General features: G+C 46.4%; 1 protein-coding gene across 2 annotated transcripts in view; it reads right to left on the minus strand.

The window, feature by feature from the left end:
• FAM241A (family with sequence similarity 241 member A) overlaps window positions 1-18,257 on the minus strand; it is a 150,945-nt gene that overhangs the window by 4,422 nt on the left and 128,266 nt on the right. Inside the window, exon 1 of one of the 2 annotated variants that reach the window (XM_052774492.1) lies at window positions 13,750-13,898. The exons of the other annotated variant lie outside the window; for it this stretch is intronic. Within the exon in view, the coding sequence (XP_052630452.1) occupies window positions 13,750-13,848 (99 nt within the window). The 5' untranslated portion in view covers window positions 13,849-13,898. Of the gene's footprint in view, window positions 1-13,749; window positions 13,899-18,257 lie in introns of those variants that run through there. 2 annotated transcript variants of the gene reach the window in all.

Consider the following 18,257-nt stretch of genomic DNA (forward strand, 5'->3'; position numbering starts at 1 on the left):
GTGGTGGTACAAAGAAGCAAAGGGGAAGGGAAACAAGTTCTGTACTTTTCCCCAAAAGAAAAACGATGGGGCAAATGCATAGGAAGGCAGAAGCACATCTTTAGATGAAGATGCCATATTTAAATATCACTGCAGAAAACATGTTACTGTTTCAACATGTAAACTGTAACTAGATTAGAGCTTGAAATCCCATCTTGCCTTCCCCAGTGTCCAGAGATCCTTTGCACAAAACCTTATTGCCTTGTGTTTGGGTATTACGGGGAGAACATGCTTTCAAGATGATGAACACGAGTTTTCTAATCCTTCCATTAGGCAACAACGAAAACACATGTGGCAGGTACTCATCAATATTTCAGTCAACTGATCAATAGGTCCAACAAATTGCCTGCAAACTCTATGTGCAATTAGTCTACTCCTGGATTCAAAGCAAACATGTATCTTTAGTCCTTTCTTCAAGGATGAAAGCTATTCTGTGTCCCTGGTTATACAGCATGGTCTCGGTGGAGAAACAGACACTCCCTCCCACAGCAGTGCCAGGCTCTCCATTAGAGAGCAAGTAAAAAAGTAAATTCCCATTCCCATGGAAAAAACATCCAGCAAAGACCAAAGGAAGCTCGTATTTTTTTTCTAGGCCAGACTTTAGGCCACGATGCAAAACGTTCTGACTGAATGAGGGTTGGGTAAAGCACCACAGCCGCTACTGAAAAAAACCCCAACAAAACCCCTACGGTCCCTCAGCTCTGTGTGCCTGTGCATTTTTTTATTTGCTTATTCATAAAGATTTTGGTTTAAGCTTCAGTACTGAATCCCAGGAAGGGAGGGGTGCAAGAAGCCTGAACAGTAATGAATATTGTGTTCAGTTTTGCTGCGGCCTACACAGGAGCCTGACTGTGGAGAACTGCAGTACTGGAGGTTCCGTGCTGACAGGCACCGCCTTGCCTCTTTTCCGCCTGCTTCTCAAGCCCAGGTTGTTTTCTCCCCCTCACTGGATATGGAAACCCCAATTTTCAGCATTTTGGCTTTAACTGTGCTTTATTTAATTCAAATAAATGTTGATGCCTCGTTAATTCCAGCGTTTCAAGATTAGTCTCCTCAAGAAAGGCAGAGCCTCTTGTGAGCTCCTGCAGACTCGGCAGGGCAGGGGCCTTGCCACCCCGGGGACACAGTGTTATTACGGGAACGCTCATCCCTCCACTCCCACAGAGCACAGGGAGACAAACAAACTATTAGCCTAAGTGGTATATTGATCACAACGATTAGGGAAAAGAGAAAGGACGTGCCGGGAAGGGAAGATACATTTGCTTGCTCCCTGCATGCAGAGACCCCAGGGAGCACGTGCCTACAGGATGACGGCGGAGGGGGTCAGCGCACAGCTTGCATCAAGCGTCACGGAGACCACTTGTGAGAGAAACAGGTAACGTGTGCAGGAGAAATCACTGTATTTTCTAGCAAAGTAGCTTAGGCTTTGAGCCAGCGGCCAGTGCAACTAGGAGAGGGAAAACAAACGAATCACTTCTTTGCCTCTGGATTATTAATGGTACTCAGCAACGTCCTGGAAGCCTTTGCACAGAGCAAGCAGAGCGCAGCACTGGCAAGGAGACCGCCAGCAGGCACGTGTCCACGAGCTCCGTCTCACCGGGCCAGCTAAACACGATTAACTGTACCTGTCCACGCTGACGACGTCTCTCCTGGTATGAGGCAGCTGTAAGACACGGGATTTCCCTAGCAGCCCCACTCCGCTTTGATAAGATAACAGCAAGAAGTTGCAGAGTCTCTTAAGCAGATTACAGAGTAAATACCACCTTACTTAGGCTGCCCAGGTCTTTTTTATTTTTTTTTTAAACAAGACGTTATCTCACCCTCTCCTTCTCAAACAAGGTTAGATTCACGAAATCCTAAAGCGATTATGCAAAGCAAGCTTCTAGGCACGGAGACTGACAAGTGTGTAATTACAAAACAAGTGTCAAGTTATTTTTCCAAATATTTTCAAGAGCTTACAAAACCTTTCAGAATGATCATGGAAATTCTCAAGATTTCAAAGTCTGCTTCAGTTAATTCAGGCTGAGTATGTCTTGCTTCAGGCAACTCGGCAAAAAACAAGTGAAGCTTAAAACAGATGATCAGCCATAAAACACACATGACATTTTTCTTTACTATTGCATAATATCTCACATGCTGGACAAATATGTTTCTTCAGAGGTGTAGCTAAGATAGTACCATTAGGGCAAACACCAGTAATGTTACAATACTCCAAATTGCTAAAACAAATTAAATAAGCTTTAACATTGCAGCTAGAAGTTCTCTCACTAATTTTCAGGGCGACAGTAAAACAGTGTACAGTCCCGCATCTGTGCCAGTAGCTCTCAAACCGTATCCTTAGAACAAAATACTCCCCCCCCACAAAGTACTTTTCTAAATGTTTTTAGAAATTGTCTGTCTTCACCAAGCACACGGTTCCCTGCTGACTCTTAATTTCCATAGAACTGTTTTCATAATAAATCTTGCTGAATCAGCCTGAAGCTGGACAGACACTACCATAACAGAAAAACGCGGAAAGAGAAATGTACCCATTCTGAGCAGCCCCTGCCTCCAACAAAACAGAGCTTCCTCATTTAAAAGCAAAAGAAGTTTCTGTTTCAAAGTTGGTAGTTTTAAAAATCAACACCACTGCCTTGGTTTCATAACTTTTAAGAATTTTTTGTGTATCAAGAGAGAGCAGAGGGAATTTCTTTACCTGCACTAGCCCCAGAGAAAGCGTGCTTTCAAGGCCTTTACAGCAGCTCTTCTCCTCATAGCTAACATGCGCTATGCAGGGGGCACCCCCAGACTTCATTTGCCACAATGCAGGAGGGAACCTAAGAGAGGTCTACTTCATCTGCAGTAATTTGTTTGCCTATCCTCACTCTTTGAAAGACAGGAGTGATGAAGAAGTTCAGAGGGGCATGGGAAGCAGAAGTGCCGCCAGAGATCTAGATGGATATAGATGGATGCCCAAAATGTCTCTTGAAAAGGGAGGAACAGCAGTACTGTCTTCCCAACTTCCCTGCCCTCCTTCCTCCAACTGGCTGAAAGACACTCACCAGATACAGACATATGGGATTATTCCTGAAGGTGAAAGGAGAACGGGACTTTCCTGTGTGAATGAAGCTAAAAAAGAATATATTAGAAATGCTGATTGCATTTGTTTCCTAACCTAATGTTTCTTATCAAATTGCTGTAATGAATTACTCTTTACTGTAATTTAAATTAATTTTACATCTAAGTGATTTTATTTTAGACATACTGGCATCATCAACACCCTTAGAGCAAATTACACTAGCAGATTCCTTTATACAAACATACAACCACTGTGCACGGCTTCATTGCCTCAATTGCCTTTTCATTTTATATTCCTTAAATGCTTTCATATAGTGTAATGATTTTTTTTTGTCATTTAAAAGTATTTCATGGAATTGTAGAATAGTTTGGGTTGGAAGGGACCTTTAAAGGTCATCTAGTCCACCCCCCCGCAATGAGCAGGGACATCTTCAACTAGATCAGGTTGCTCAGAGCCCCATCTAGCCTGACCTTGAATGTTTCCACGGATGGGGCATCTACCACCTCTCTGGGCAACCTGTCCCAGTGTTTCACCACCCTCATCATAAAAGAATTTCTTCCTTACATCTAGTCTGAATCTGCCCTCTTTTAGTTTAAAACCATTACCCCCTGTCTTATCGTAACAGGCCCTGCTGAAAAGCCTGTCCCCGTCTTTCTTATACTCCCCCTTTAAGCTGTGAAAGGCTGCAATAATGTCTCCCTGGAGCCTTCTCTTCTCCAGGCTGAACAACCCCAGCTGTCTCAGCCTTCCCTCACAGGAGAGGTGTTCCATCCCGCTGATCATCTTCACGGCCCTCCTCTGGACCCACTCCAACAGGTCTGAGTCTTTCCTGTGCTGGGGGCTCCAGAGCTGGACACAGTACTCCATACTCCATTTCATATTTGGTTTCTATTTTTTTACTTTAAATTATTTAAAATTAAAAATGGAGTTATCATATAGAACAGAAGTGTCTGATCTGTCCTGTTGCTCAGCACGTATGCACAAACAATGTTCTTCGCAAGCCTACTGAAGTACCTGAGAGTTCCCACCAAGCACCCAGTTTTCTCTTGTCTTTTCAGATGTTTAGTGTTATAAAATTTCCCTCCCTATTCAAACTGGCACATTTGCATCAGCAAAGCTGTTGTCTGCTGTCTCCCACTGTTTACTGGCAGAAAGTCAGAACTTGAAGATCCACACTCTGAAGAACTTTGCTATGGAAACTGTAACCAAATTTACCCAGCTGTTACGACCAAAGGGCTTAGGGGCTTGGATGCTTTAAGGAGAACCATGACGTGCCCTCTCAGATGCAGGATGCCATCAAAGGACCTTTTTCAGAATTAAAGTCTCCGAGGAGGTCACAGAGGAGATACTAAGCTCAAGTTCTGTCCACTTCCAGCATAGCTAGTACTCCTACATCCCTGAAGTGCTTCTGACAAAAAATCTCCCGTGTAATTGCATGTTTTCCTGGACTACCGTTAAAACAACAGAGAAGGTAAAGTCAACTCAGCATACTAAACCCAACAAACATCTGGCTGTGGCTTCACCAATTATGTTTGTCATCAACATAACACGCAAAATTACGTGTGTTCTGACCACTGACTACCCTTGCTTATGGCAAACTTCCATACTCAAACTCACTGTTGCCTAAATTCAGGAAAGCACATGGTAAGTCACAAGCAGAGGCCACTCCACACTGGTCTGACAGCAGGAACTTTTTCTTGCTTACCCCCTTCCCATCAAGGGTGTTTTGACCATGCAGAGAAACAGGAGAGCCCATCAGAACATACCCCCTGCAAAGAATCCATCTTTGCAATGATTCATACGCTACTCACTAGGAAAGAAGGATAAGGCTAGCACTGAACTTTTCACAGTCATTTAAGGCTGATCCCTGTCTGCACCTCCTAAGTATAATGTAGCCAGCTCAAGGTCTTTTCCCTTCAAATTGCTGGGAGTTCCTGCCCCTGACCGTTTGCAGATCACACCGAGTAACTTTGCCAAGCCCTCAGAGGATGCAGAAGACAAATGGATCCAAAGGGGACATGAACCTACCCAACATGCTTGGAGAGCTGTTCTCCTGTGGCTCATCAAAACAGCATAGAAGCACAGATTAGCATTTCTTTTTTCTGCTATCAGCAACGCTAGCTCACTGAAGGACAGTATCAATGATGTCCTTACACAAAGACTAGATGTCCTTACACAGCGTTGCCAACAGGCTCTGCTTGGAAGTCCCTGCAGCTTCTCTTAGGGGCATGGCCGCTGCTGCAGCACTTCCCTCGGCAAGAGATGGAGCCCGGTGCCCATGCTCAGGGCACCCCACGCTTGCTGGATGCGGTGGATTTGCTGGCCACGTGCAGATCACATGTGACTAACCACTGCAACATCTGTGTGCAGGTGAATCTCTGTGTGCTCAGGGTTTCCAACCCTGCCAGAAGAACTTGGGCTTCCCAGGGCTCATCCTTGGACAGAGGTCTGAAAGGAGCGACCCCAGCTGCTCCAGCAGCTGCGGCCGGTGCCTCCTGCCAGCCTCCTGGAAGAAAGACAGCCCTGCTTCATCACACACCCCTCTGCCACAAGGCTAGCATGATGGGTGAGGTGCTACGGGGCCACCAGGAAAGGCAGCAGTGGGCTGGATGAATTGTCTGGGAGGAACACAAACTGAAGGGCTCTGAAGCGATTGCAATGATTCTCAGTCCTGTAACCTCACCACTGCACTAGCCGTGAGGAAAACAGGTGTAGTTGTGGTCTTGCTTTCCAGGCATTTCATCTGCTGAAGCAGCAGCTTGGTCCAGACTATTCCACACTTAGCCTAAGGATCTTGAGATGGTTTGCGTGGTTTGTGATTTTCTTGCGTGTGTGGAAAAAAAGTCCTAAGTCACTGACTTGAGTGAAATAACTGGATGAAGTTCAACAGCCTTCATTCTGTGGGAGGAGGGAGGGGGTGAACATAAGGGACCTGCTCCACCTAAAGATTCAGGATGTTGTGTTAAAGAAAAAATAAAATCCATTCAACTACTCTGAAGGTACAAGATCCTTCAAAACAAACCAAATAATATCCGTCTTCCTATGTTTCATGACTAATGAATCGAAGAAACCCCAACAGTCTTCTGTTGCTCAGACAACTTGAAAAATTCCCACCCCGCACTCAACTTGACAACAGCACCATGCTGAGTACAAGTCTATCAGTCTTCTCTCTTCTTACACCAACTGCCCAAAAGGCCATTACACAAATGTGAACTCCAGCAATGGAGAAGAGTCCAATGGACTGGGAAAATAACTGCTCTCCATGTAAAACCTCATGATTTTACAGTTGAGTAGCTGCTGCTAGGCAAAGAAAGCAAAGAGAAAGAGGAGTGGGAAAAAGGTATCCACAAAGTTCATCTCCAACGCAGGAAAGCAGCAGTGTCTCCAAATTATTTGTAACATGCTTCAGATCACAATCGGTTACATTTATAGTTATAAAAGGAAGAAAAAGGAGATGGCATATTTAAGAGAATTACTTCCACATTAGATAGAAAAGAAACCTCTTTTGAGTTTAGTAGCAAACACGTGTTTAACAACATCTGAGACATTAAAGAAACACAGGGATATCACATTTACATACCCACCTGCACATTTTCCTTTTTTTCAAGTAAACTGTTTCCTCTGCAGTATTTAACTGCTCACTATCTATTTCACTCCAGTCATGGTTATTTTTACTCCAGGGAACAGGTGGTGTGTCTGACAGCTGAAGCCCACAGGCACTTAAATGTCAAAAAAGCCAGAGATGTGACTTTAGGAACTGAGAAACTGAAAAATACTCCTGTATTTTTGAAAGCTGGAACATTAACGTTCAGAAGAGAGCACCTCGCACAGTCATCTCTTTTTAGAGGATGTAAACTAAAACTGAAAATACTTCAAGCTCAATCTTACCGAAAAATATGAGAAGAAAGCGAGCAGATGACAGAGACCAGGATGGAAGAAACCACAAGTTCCCTCCCCTCCAAAATAAGAGCCCAACTTCTGTTGGGTGCAGACGGGGACACGTACCAGCCAACACACAGCTACAGATATTTTATAGTTAGGTAAGTCCCAGAGGAATGAATTAACCAATCTCGCTGGTACTCGGCCCCATCCGACTGCCCAGCGTACTGACTGCCCACGCACCGGCTTTGGAGAGTTTCAGCAAATGGCAAGTTCCCAGGCCGTGGCCTCCTCTTTCTCCGAACCGCAGCCTCGCCCCATCGCAGGGCACCAGCACAAAACCCTGCGAGGCATGGGTCGGCCGCGCGCAGGCTTTCTGCCTCCTACTCCTCCGCATATGCAAACTAGACAGTTTTCTTATTAGTAACACCTGGCACGTGACCGGGATTTCACCCTGCCTTTCCGTACTTAAAAGGATTTCTTATGTTTAATTAAAGAAAGTGAAATTTGCCCAAGAAGGGCAAATAATTTTATTGGAATAAAGTTTCCGATTTTCTTCCTCTTCTACTACAGGAGGAAGAGAACAGTATCCCTTCGTGTTCTTTGCTAGCATGAAACTAACGATTAGTATTTCACCTTGTAAACGTAAGCAGTAAAAAGATCTTGATACTCAGCCAACAGACTATTAAGACAATAAAATTAATTTCAACTGTCTGGAGAAAAGAAAAAAAGGGTTCAGTTCTCTAGGCTAATTTTAATCTGATATTTAAATATGAAAAGATTAATAGATTAGGAAATGAGGGGGGAAAAAAAAAAAATCATACCTCACTTCCAGATGAAAAACAAGACAGAAAAAAAATAAGTTTAACTTGTTCCTCTGGGAAAAAAAGGCAAATGCAAGAAAACTAGAAAAATTCTTAATACCAAAAGTGCTTTACAACAGCTACCAATAAAAGTGACATACTTAGAGGGAGTTTAAATAAAAAACTGCAGAACAAAGATTGGGTTAAAGTTCATTTCACAGCAAGAATCCAGATACCATTTACAAAATAGAAACAAGATGTTTCTATAGAAACAAGCAACAACATAAGAAAAGCAACTGCACTGGATTCCCTTTAGTCTGCTTGTATGGCAACTCAAGTTTAGAATCAACCGTTGCTGGAACAAACTTCAAAATACCAGGAGCGGATTTATGTTAAGGAGATGAAAAGACTTTTCCAGATACTGAACTTGTGCATGTGCAGAGGAGAGACGGCTTCAAGAGCAACAGAGGCTTCCCTCGATAAACTGTGTCTGAGTCCCATAATTTCAGGAGTAAATTTCCCCACTAATGCGGCACCAGATGAGAAAGTGTCACAGACAAGAACCCAGCACGGGAGGTTCCGAGGGCGAGGAATCCTGCCTCCCCCCCCCCCCCCCCCCGTTAAGATCTGCTGCCTCTCTCCCCCATTTTAGGCTGCTGTTTACACTCTTCCTTCCCCTCCTGCTACTGTCCCTGTAACTTGATCCCACCCACGCTGCAATTTTAGATAGAGGCTAGATCAAAAGCAATTTCTAATCCACCTTTTCCTTACACCTGCAACACTTCATTTCCATAGGATTTTGTTTATCAAGGTTCCCCCACTAAAACTGGTCAGCTTGACCCAGCAAAAGGCTTGCAATCCACCACCGTACGTTCAGTGTGGTATCAATGCACTGGCTTGCTGAAAACCAACAGCTGTTAATTTTGCCTTTCAAGGAGAAGAAACTTCTATTCGCTTCTATCTCCGGAATACTTTTTTCTTTAAGAAAATGGGATCTTCACATTATTCAAGCAGCACGCTATCCTATCAATTGTAGGTGCTACAGATATGTCTGAAGGGGGTTTTTGTTGTTTTTCTTCAAATGCTGTCAAGCCTCAGAACACCCACTAATACTTTTTAGAAAGTTATTACCACATATTATTTTGTAGCTATGAACCTCTGCAGCAGAGTTAAATTATTTGTAGAGCCAGAACACATTTGGGATTAAGCCCTCCCTGTCAGGTATTACTATTTTCGGTTCAGAAACAAATCCCAACAACTGCAAGCAGGAGAAACCTACAATTTTCAGATTATCTCAGTGTGGAATAAATTAGAAATAGGTTTCTGGCCTCAGGCACTGTCATGGTTTAACCCCAGCCAGCAACTAAGCACCACGCAGCCGCTCACTCACTCCTCTCCCTCCCACCCTGGTGGGATGGGGGAGAGAATCGAAAACAAGTAAAGCTCGTGGGTGAGATAAGAACAGTTCAATAATTGAAACAATAATAATGAAAAGGAAGATAACAAAAAGAGAGTGAAATATAACCCAAGAGAGCCAAGTGATGGCTGATCACTTGCCGACCGATGCCCAGTTAGCTCCCGAGCAGCGATCCAGCCCCCACCAGGCCAACTCCCCCCAGTTTATATACCGGGCATGACATCACATGGTATGGAATACCCCTTTGGCCAGTTTGGGTCAGCTGTCCTGGCTGTGTCCCCTCCCAACTCCTTGTGCCCCTCCAGCCTTCTTGCTGGCTGGGCACGAGAAGCTGAAAAATCCTTGACTTAAGTCTAAACATTACTTGGCAACAACTGGAAACATCAGTGTGTTATCAACATTCTTCTCATACTGAACCCAAAACATAGCACTGTACCAGCTACTAGGAAGAAAATTAACTCTATCCCAGCCAAAACCAGGACAGGCACCACAGTTTCCACACACACAAGCTTACTTTAAAACATTCTTGGCCTCTACTGGCTTATGACTGGAATGAAATCATTCCAGGCAACACAGCACACATCCATCCTACAGTCCGACGAACAATGAAACATTTACATGAGGGATAGCACAAGGCTGTTGCTATTACCCTCTAGTTTTGTTTCTGCTCATTCTTTCCATGCTGGAGAAATACTAGTGATGCTGGAAGCTTACTCAAAAAGTTCAGGACTTGAACTTCGTTAAGACACCCATACCTCTTCAACATAATTCTCAATGGAAAACACCAAAAACCTTTTGTAATAGCTCCTCTAACCTGAACCCATTTATTAGAAGATAAAATACTCCACTTACAGAGATAAAACGCTGTTCTAACTAATAATACAACATCCCAAAGGGTTACAAACTCAGGTTAATGAAAAGGTGACTGTCTAAGCTAATTTATCTACTTGCGAATACACGTATCGCATATTAACTCTGCATTTAGGCATTTTCTAAGAGAAGCATTGTTTTTAGCTTAGCTGTTGGACAGCACTTCGGAATCTATGCATCCTAAACCAGCGCGAGGTGGAGATCCTGGCCTCACTGAAGCAACTGGGAATTTTGCCATTGCCTTCAACTTAAGATTACAAGAGACTAAAACCCATTACTGCCCAGACAGACAATTTTCAGTACAGAAAACAGCCACAGTGCCACAGCTTTCAGGAACCCTGCCTGCTGTAACACAGCTCAGCTCCAAAGTCCCTATGGATGGACCAGGTGGTGCGTCTCCTGCTAACACCACACCTCATGCCCTAGTGTAAGGCAGGACTTTTGCCTCCCCTTTTATTATTACACACTCGCATGCATTCCACTTTTCTATTTTTATTTTGTCATTTAATTTATAGGTGTTGATGAGATTTAGACTGTAGTAACATGACAAAGGCTAACCTATTTTAGAAAGTGGGTTAGGGAAGGCGATTAGAGGTCCTTAACTCTAGCAATGTTGAAAATACAGGACAACTTGTGCGTCTAACTATCAACAGTTAGGAAAAAATTGTGAACTCATAGGGTGAAGCAGCAACCTACTCCTGTGGCTTCAGGAGCACCTGAATCTTTCAGTGCCTTCACATACCACTTGTGAACAGCAGCAATGCAATACAGAAGAGGTGGAAGAAACTACCCAGGTTCTGCAGTGCTTTGAAGACTGAAGTAAGCGCAATTATTCTCACCTTTGCATGCAAACTTATAAAGGATATTAATCACGTTATCATCCAGTTCAGCTTTTCAATCTAATCACTGAACTACATAATTCTACAGTCTATTGCAATCATGAATTCCAAAGGCTATGTATAACATTTAGTAACATATCCTTCTATTCTTTTAAAAATGTACCTGTCAGTAATTTCATTAAGCATGTCCTTGCTGACATAGTAATAAGCTTCAATAGAAAATTAAAGCCAGAGGGTTTGGCATTAAATAAATAGATTTCTTTCCTACAGAGTACTCTCTTTTAAAAATATATTAAAGGTTGTACAGATTATGATTTTGGTCCTGCTTGTCAGGAAGGTATTCTTTTAGCATTATGTTACTAGGTATGATCCTACACAAACTGAGTTTATGTTGGAGGAAACGGGGAAAAAACAAATCACACCCAGGTTACCAGCCCCAGAGCATCACCTAAAAAGAACTCTCAAAAAAGGCCCAAGGATTTGGTCTCACGCAGGCTTGGCTTTACACCAGCTGAGAGAAGTAAGAATTTACACCATCGTCAAAGCAGATTCTGACCCATTTCTTTTGCATCGCATGTAACACTAAGGTGGCGCACAAATTTATACTTCAGGAGAGAACACGAAACAGGAAAACACAGGCTGAGGACCTGCAGTTGCGTTAACAGTGCAAACACCCTCAGCAAACACAGCGACAACACCAGGCCTCCACGAGGGACTCCAGGTAATGACCCAGCCTGGAAACAGGATTCCTGCCTGCCGGAATGGCAGGGTTCAGCAACAGCCCCTCCATGAGAGCAGAGAGGCCGGGCGGGAGGGCAATTATTTTGAGAGAAATCTGGACACATTCATGAAAGCAAAAAAGTGACAGCACGTGATTGGGCTTGATGACCCAGGAGCCCCTCCAAATCAAACTACGTGTCTGTGCTTCCCTTGAACAAGAGAATCTGGGACTGTGACAGTCAAAGTTCGCAGCAAGTGTATGTACCGCTAACTCCTCACCTAGCTTTAGTATTCCCTGCACATATAAAAATAAAATACTCCCATTTAATTATCAAATTATGATTATTTTTATTGTTATACAATATTCACATTCTCCATGTATATTAAATAAAGGCAACTGATACTCCTTATTTCCAAATCTAGTTTATTATTTGTCCGGCTGCTGGCACCTCAGTATGCAGAAAAAATACTTCACACTATGACAGTGTGACATTTCTAGTAAACAGGAAGGATTTTCTCTTTCTTCCTCACGGCCTATTTAAAATTTCTGCCTTGCTATCCTGATGTTACGCCCCAACTTGTCAGAAAGGGCCGTGATCACTCCCTGTGCCTGAGAAAAGCGGGAAGAGAGTTTCTCAGCCAAGTATGCCTGTGGCCACCCAAGCTGTACCTTTACCAGCTTCATTTTCAAATGTGTTTAGGCAACACTGGAAAGCAGTTCTTCAGCCCGCACCATCCCCTGAAACCACACCACCACACTCGTCACTGAGAGCGCCGCGGTGGTAACCTGCGGGGAGCGAGGAGTTACAACCAGCTTCAGAGCAGCAACGTCCGAGATGATCTGATGCAACTTTTGAACCTCTCTTTTCAGGGAAGCCAGCAGCCAGAACCAGTGAGTATTTCTGACTCTCCCCCTGTGATATCCTGCAGAAGGGCTTGTGGACACAGAGAGGGGAACTGCTGCGCCTCTCTTAGCACACCCGGCCTCACCTGACATTCAGGTACGGGCCCTGCTCCGCACCATTTTGCCAGAGAAAGGGCCAAGGGAGATGCACTGACTTACATAACTGGTCACCAAGAGAACTCTCAAGTACCAGCGTCTTTCAGAAGTGGCCCGTTCCTAGCTGTAACGTCAGGCAAGTACTACCAGATACTTGCAAATATTAAGCTATTCTAGCTGTGAAAGGGCTCGGTTATGGTGAAGCGCAGTCACGACCATCTTAAAAGATTTTTCAACAGAAATGATTAACAAATTAAACAAAACTGTCTGGAAATTACTTTGGGATGTACTCCAGCAGCTCTGTTTGTCCCTGTGCAATTATCAGCGCTAGTGCATTTCTCTTACTTAACCGCTCGAGGCATTCAGAGCGGATCATTTTTAAGTCTTGAATATGAAAAAGGTCGTGTTCTTTTTTTCTTTAAAGGAAACGTCAACAGAGGTGCATTAAGACCACTGCCTTTGTCTGAGCACCGGGACAACGCTGTCTGCAAAACAAAGAGTGCGTGGAAAAGCCATTTTACAATTAACAATAGGGAACCGTACGCGGCTCCTTTCATTTCCTAAGCGAAAAGCCCACTTCCACCCACCACGCCATAAAAGCGCATACCCCGAAGAAAGCAGGCAAGTCAAAACAACGAGTCGATGTTTTTCCCCAATTACAACACACTCAATTTCACGAGTAACAGAGAAACCAAAAGCTTGAAATATTCAAGCGAACAAGCGCCAAGTCTTTAAAAAGACAGGCCGAGTAGAGCTGAACGACTGTGGAATTCCGGGGATGGCAGCGGCACCCCAATTACTGCCAGCGATGCTGCTGCCCTTCTGCATCCGCTCCCATCCTCTCCCACGCGGACTAAGCCTCTCGGAGGGGGGCGAGCGAGTACACTGGGGGTTATTCCAGCACCACGCGTGGGCAACAACCCCACGCAGCTCGGCTGGGTCGCGTAAACCCAGGCGTTTACGGTTTTCTCTTGCTTGACGGCGGGGGCGAGACGCCGGGGGGCGGGGGGGGGCATCCCCCCCCCCCCGCCCCCCGGCGTCTCGCCCCCGCCCCGGGGCAGCCCCAAAACCTCGGCCCAGCCCTCCCAGACCCCCCTCACCCCCCCCCGCCCGCTGACACCCACCTGCTCCTCCGGGCGCCGCCGGTACCGGGCGAACGCCGCCCCCGCTTCCCGCTCGCATTCTCCGAGGAGCGGCGGCAGGAGCTCCGCCGCCGAGCCCATGGCTCGTTGCGGGCCGAAGGGAACCGCACGTTCCCCGCCGGTACCGCCTGGCGGGGCGGGGGGAGCGTCACGGGGTGCGGGAGGGCGGGGAGCGAGGGGGCGGCCCCTGGCAGCGGGGGCCCGGGGAAGGGAACCCCGCCCCGCGCCTTCGGCCGGAGAGCCCGCTCGCTGCTGGTGGAAGCAGAGCAGAAGCAGAGCAAAAGCAAAGCAGAGCAATTAAAAAAAAAGAAGAAAACCCAACCCCAACAACCCCATTCCCCAGGCTTGTATTAAACCCAGGAAACGCCAGGTGTTAATTTTAGCACCGCTCCTTCTTGGTGTGTCACCGGGGAGGAATGTCCTGACTGGCAGGCGCGTGGCCGGTGCGAGGTGCGGTGTTTGCTGCTCTTCCCCAGAGAAACAGAAAACACCGGCCTCGCTCTTCTGAAGCGGCCTGAATCTGGTCCTCCTCTCTTAAAAACGAGCTAACACACACGAGGAGGAAGGAAACGCAACAGCAAACCCAGAAGATAAGACTCGGCATCTAGCAAAGCTCGGGGCGGGTAGGGAGGACTGCAGCGTTGATGGAGACGTGCCACGGCGCAGGGGTGCGCCGGGCTCCCGCTGCCCGTGGTGGAGCAGCGCTGTACCCCGGCAGAGAGAGGCCTCGCTTCTGCCAGTCACCGATGCCGTCCACCCCGGTGCAGCAGAGTCAGGAGTGGGCCTGAAAGGGCAGCTGGATTTCAGCGCGTGGCACTCCCAAGCCGTGGTGGGACCGCTGGCAGCACCTTTGTGCATCTTTTCTCCTCATCCAGAAGGCAGTTCATGCATTAATTGCGGCAGGTCTGCTTAGCTCAGTTTTGTCTCCACGGGCAATTACCAGAGGCGCTAACGGGTTGCGTTGACAGTAGGATTCTGTGGAAATCAGACATTCAGATGAATTTTGTATGGCTTTCTGGTGGTTGAGTGTGGGTCCCACTGTTACTTAGAGGGAATTCTGCCTGCTTTTTGCTTTTCCTGTCATTATTGGGCAACAAACAGCCAATAGCTGCAGCAAACCTAAAACCGTCACAAAGAAACATTCAGTGTGTTGTGGTATAGTCTCACCTCCAGACTGCAAGCAAGTATTCTTCAAAAATGCGGAACAATACACAAGCCGCACCAATTGTCAGGCCCCTCGGTTTGGCTGCGGGGGCTGAGGGCCAGGGCAAGGACAGCTGGGACGGGGCACTTCTCCAAAGGGCCACTGCTCTGCCCGCCTTGCTGCACTCGGCTGCAGCTCCTCTTCCTGATGGAGCAGCCGGCCCCGGCTGCTCCCCGAGGTGCACACTGGCCAAAAGCAGTTTGCCCTGATGACTAATTGCTTGCCCAGAGTTCTGGTCCATGATCCGTTTGTTAGTAGTGTTTCGCAGGAATGGGGACAGGCTTGGAGGAATATCAAGCTGTTGAAACAGTGCCCATAAACCGTTGCAATCCCGCTGGCATGGGGAAATACTGGACACCAGGGAAAATCCCACGGACTTCACCACCGAGGGCCATGGTGATATATTCTGCGCATGACATTGACTGCCTAGCAGCAGATCTGTAAAACATTCCTGAGGTTCTTTGCTCCTCGGGTGATTTGCGAAGAAATAAAGTGTCGCACGTAGTACTGACATTCAGTAAACTTTCTCTGGAAAACAGGTCTTAAATAAAGCATTGATTAGGTGTCCCTTTCAGTGAGCTTTTTAGTACACTTAAATCCATAAACCTTTGCTGGTTTGTGGATCACAAAAATGTGTATTAGAATTTTTTTTAAGAAAAAGTTGATGTTGAGGCCACCGTTGTTCTTTACAGCACAGCCTCTGATCCCTGCTGCCTCTCGGGGACCGGCGACCGTTGTGCCAGGAGTACTATAACGTGTGCTGGCTGGCTTGGTGCTACAGTTTCCTCCTCACCTGTCTGCCGTCCTACTGGTTTGATGTTGATCTCCCCATAGAGGAAGATTCTTCCATAGCTTCTGCAGTGCAGGAAAGCTCATTGTACTTCAGAAAAAGCTGCACTCCTCCCCACTGCAGCTATCAGCCTTTGACTGCCTCGTCACACCCTGACCAACAGCCAGATGCCCAGTGCACAGGAACTGCCTCTGGCTCCCCGGCACTCTCCGCGGGGGGAAGCACCTCTGGGGGCAATAGTCCCAGTGTCCAGGGGAAGAACGGGGACTCGGAAGCCCCCACTGAGATTTCTTAGGATGCAGTCACCATTACAGCCTGCGCAACTTCAGTAACCTCAAAGACACCTGTTCTCCTTTCATAGCAAACACTCATAGTAAAAGCAATGCCACAATCACATCACTATCTCTAGCTCTTCCTATAACCAACTGTGCTGTTTTTGGCTGAGATGGAGTTAATTTTCTTCATAGTTGCTAGTATGGGGCTATGTTTTGCATTTGTGCTGAAAACGGTGTTGATAACACAGAGGTGTTTTCATTGTTGCTGAACAGTGCTCACACAGAGCCAAGGCCTTTTCTGCCTCTCACCCCACCCCACCAGCGAGGAGGCTGGGGGGGCACAAGAAGTTGGGAGGAGACACAGCCGGGACAGCTGACCCCAACTGACCCAAGGGATATTCCAGACCACATGACGTCATGCTCAGCATATAAAGCTGGGGGAAGAAAAAGGAAGGGGGGGGACATTTGGAGTGATGGCGTTCATCTTCCCAGGTAACTGTTACGTGTGATGAAGCCCTGCTTTCCTGGAGATGGCTGAACACCTGCCTGCCCATGGGAAGTGGTGAGTGAATTCCTTGTTTTGCTTTGCTTGCGTGCGTGGCTTTTGCTTTACCTATTAAATGGTCTTTATCTCAGCCCATGGGTTTTCTCACTTTTACCCTTCTGATTCTCTCCCCCGTGATTCTCTCCCCCGTCCCACTGTGAGGGAGGTGAGTGAGCGGCTGCATGATGCTTGGTTGCTGGATGGGGTTAAACCACGACACCAACTTTCCTGGGCTTCATGTGTTCTGAGCACTGGTGCCTGGGTCTGTGAATGTAGCTGAGCTGCTGCAAAACTGCTTTGAGTGGCTGACGTTTCGACTTTGTCCTACTGAAATCAGGATTCTTTCCAATTATTCACAAGCATGTGGTAGCTTCATAAGGATCTAATCACAAGAATAAGCTGAAGGATCTATGTCACCAAAGGAGATCCCCACAACTTAGCAACTTTCCTTTCGAGATCACTGTCTGAGTGAAGTTTCGCACCCCCTTAGACCTCTGGACATGGCTGACCTTCTGCTTATGGTACCTTCTCCCAGGATCAATAATCTCAGAAAATGCCAGGATAAATCCCAGCATGACTTAATGGTAGGCAAAAAAGCCACATGCCAAAGGAAATTGCAGAGATGCAAGTTAAAGGGCAGATTCTGTAAAATAGTTGTTTTGCATGGGGCAACTTGTGGTCGATTTGTAATACAGGTACAGACCAAATACCTCCCATGGGGTAAAGAGAGGTCCTCTTGCACAACTGTCATTTGGGGATCACTAAGGAGAGTCAGAACCTCACGGTAAAAATCTGTAATTAAAGGATTTTCTGGAAAAACAGGTGCTTGCAGTAGGAGGAAGACTGAATGCTGCAGCTTTGCTCAGAGCTAGGACAGGCTGAGCACACTGGCCTTTCTGAAACACGTCTCTAGACTGCAAAACATAGAAACAGCTGGGGTCAGTGAGAGTAAAACTCCCTCTAGATGGGTATCTGCTCTTTAACTGTAGCCAATAGTAGGTGTCGGGGAAAGAGTAACACATGCTGCAGCAATACTTCTTGAGAGTATTCTTTTGGCTTCCACTAATCTGAGGTTCAAAGACTTCCCGAGCCCAGGCACCGAGCTGGATATAGTGAGGGCAGTATTTCGGTTGTGGGATCAAAGGCAGCCGAGGGAAGGCATGCTACCACAGGGATCACATGCGGCCAAGTCATACAGACTGCTTATATTGGTCTTGTTGCCCAGGGGAATGTATCCCTTTCATCCTGTGCTTTTTTTTTCCCATGTCCCTGGCATTCGCTAGGGCCTCCTTAGACGGCTGTCATGGCTGGGGCAGTGAGCATCCCCTCTCCAGGGATGTCAGCTGCTCCTGCCCTCAGGACTTCCCCATCCCAGCTACCTGCCCGAGAGCACGAAGGCAAAGATGAAGCCTGCCAGAGTGCAGGCTGTGGTGTGATGATACAATAAAACCAGTTTTAGGCCATTTAATTCCAGATTGAAAAGGCCATAGCCATGCAACACAGAGACACCTTGCTGGTTCAAACAGGTCAAAAATTTTTCATTGGTTAGCACTGTGTGTACAGGTCTTACGCCACAGCAGGTACCGTGTGTCCTTCTCTCAGCTGGCAGAAAGCTGGCATGAACACCTACCACCAGCCTAAAATTGGGCCTCATACACTAGCCGATTCAACAGATAC

The sequence above is a fragment of the Harpia harpyja genome, chromosome 2 (assembly GCF_026419915.1).
Source record: "Harpia harpyja isolate bHarHar1 chromosome 2, bHarHar1 primary haplotype, whole genome shotgun sequence".
Classification (NCBI taxonomy): Eukaryota; Metazoa; Chordata; class Aves; order Accipitriformes; family Accipitridae; genus Harpia; species Harpia harpyja.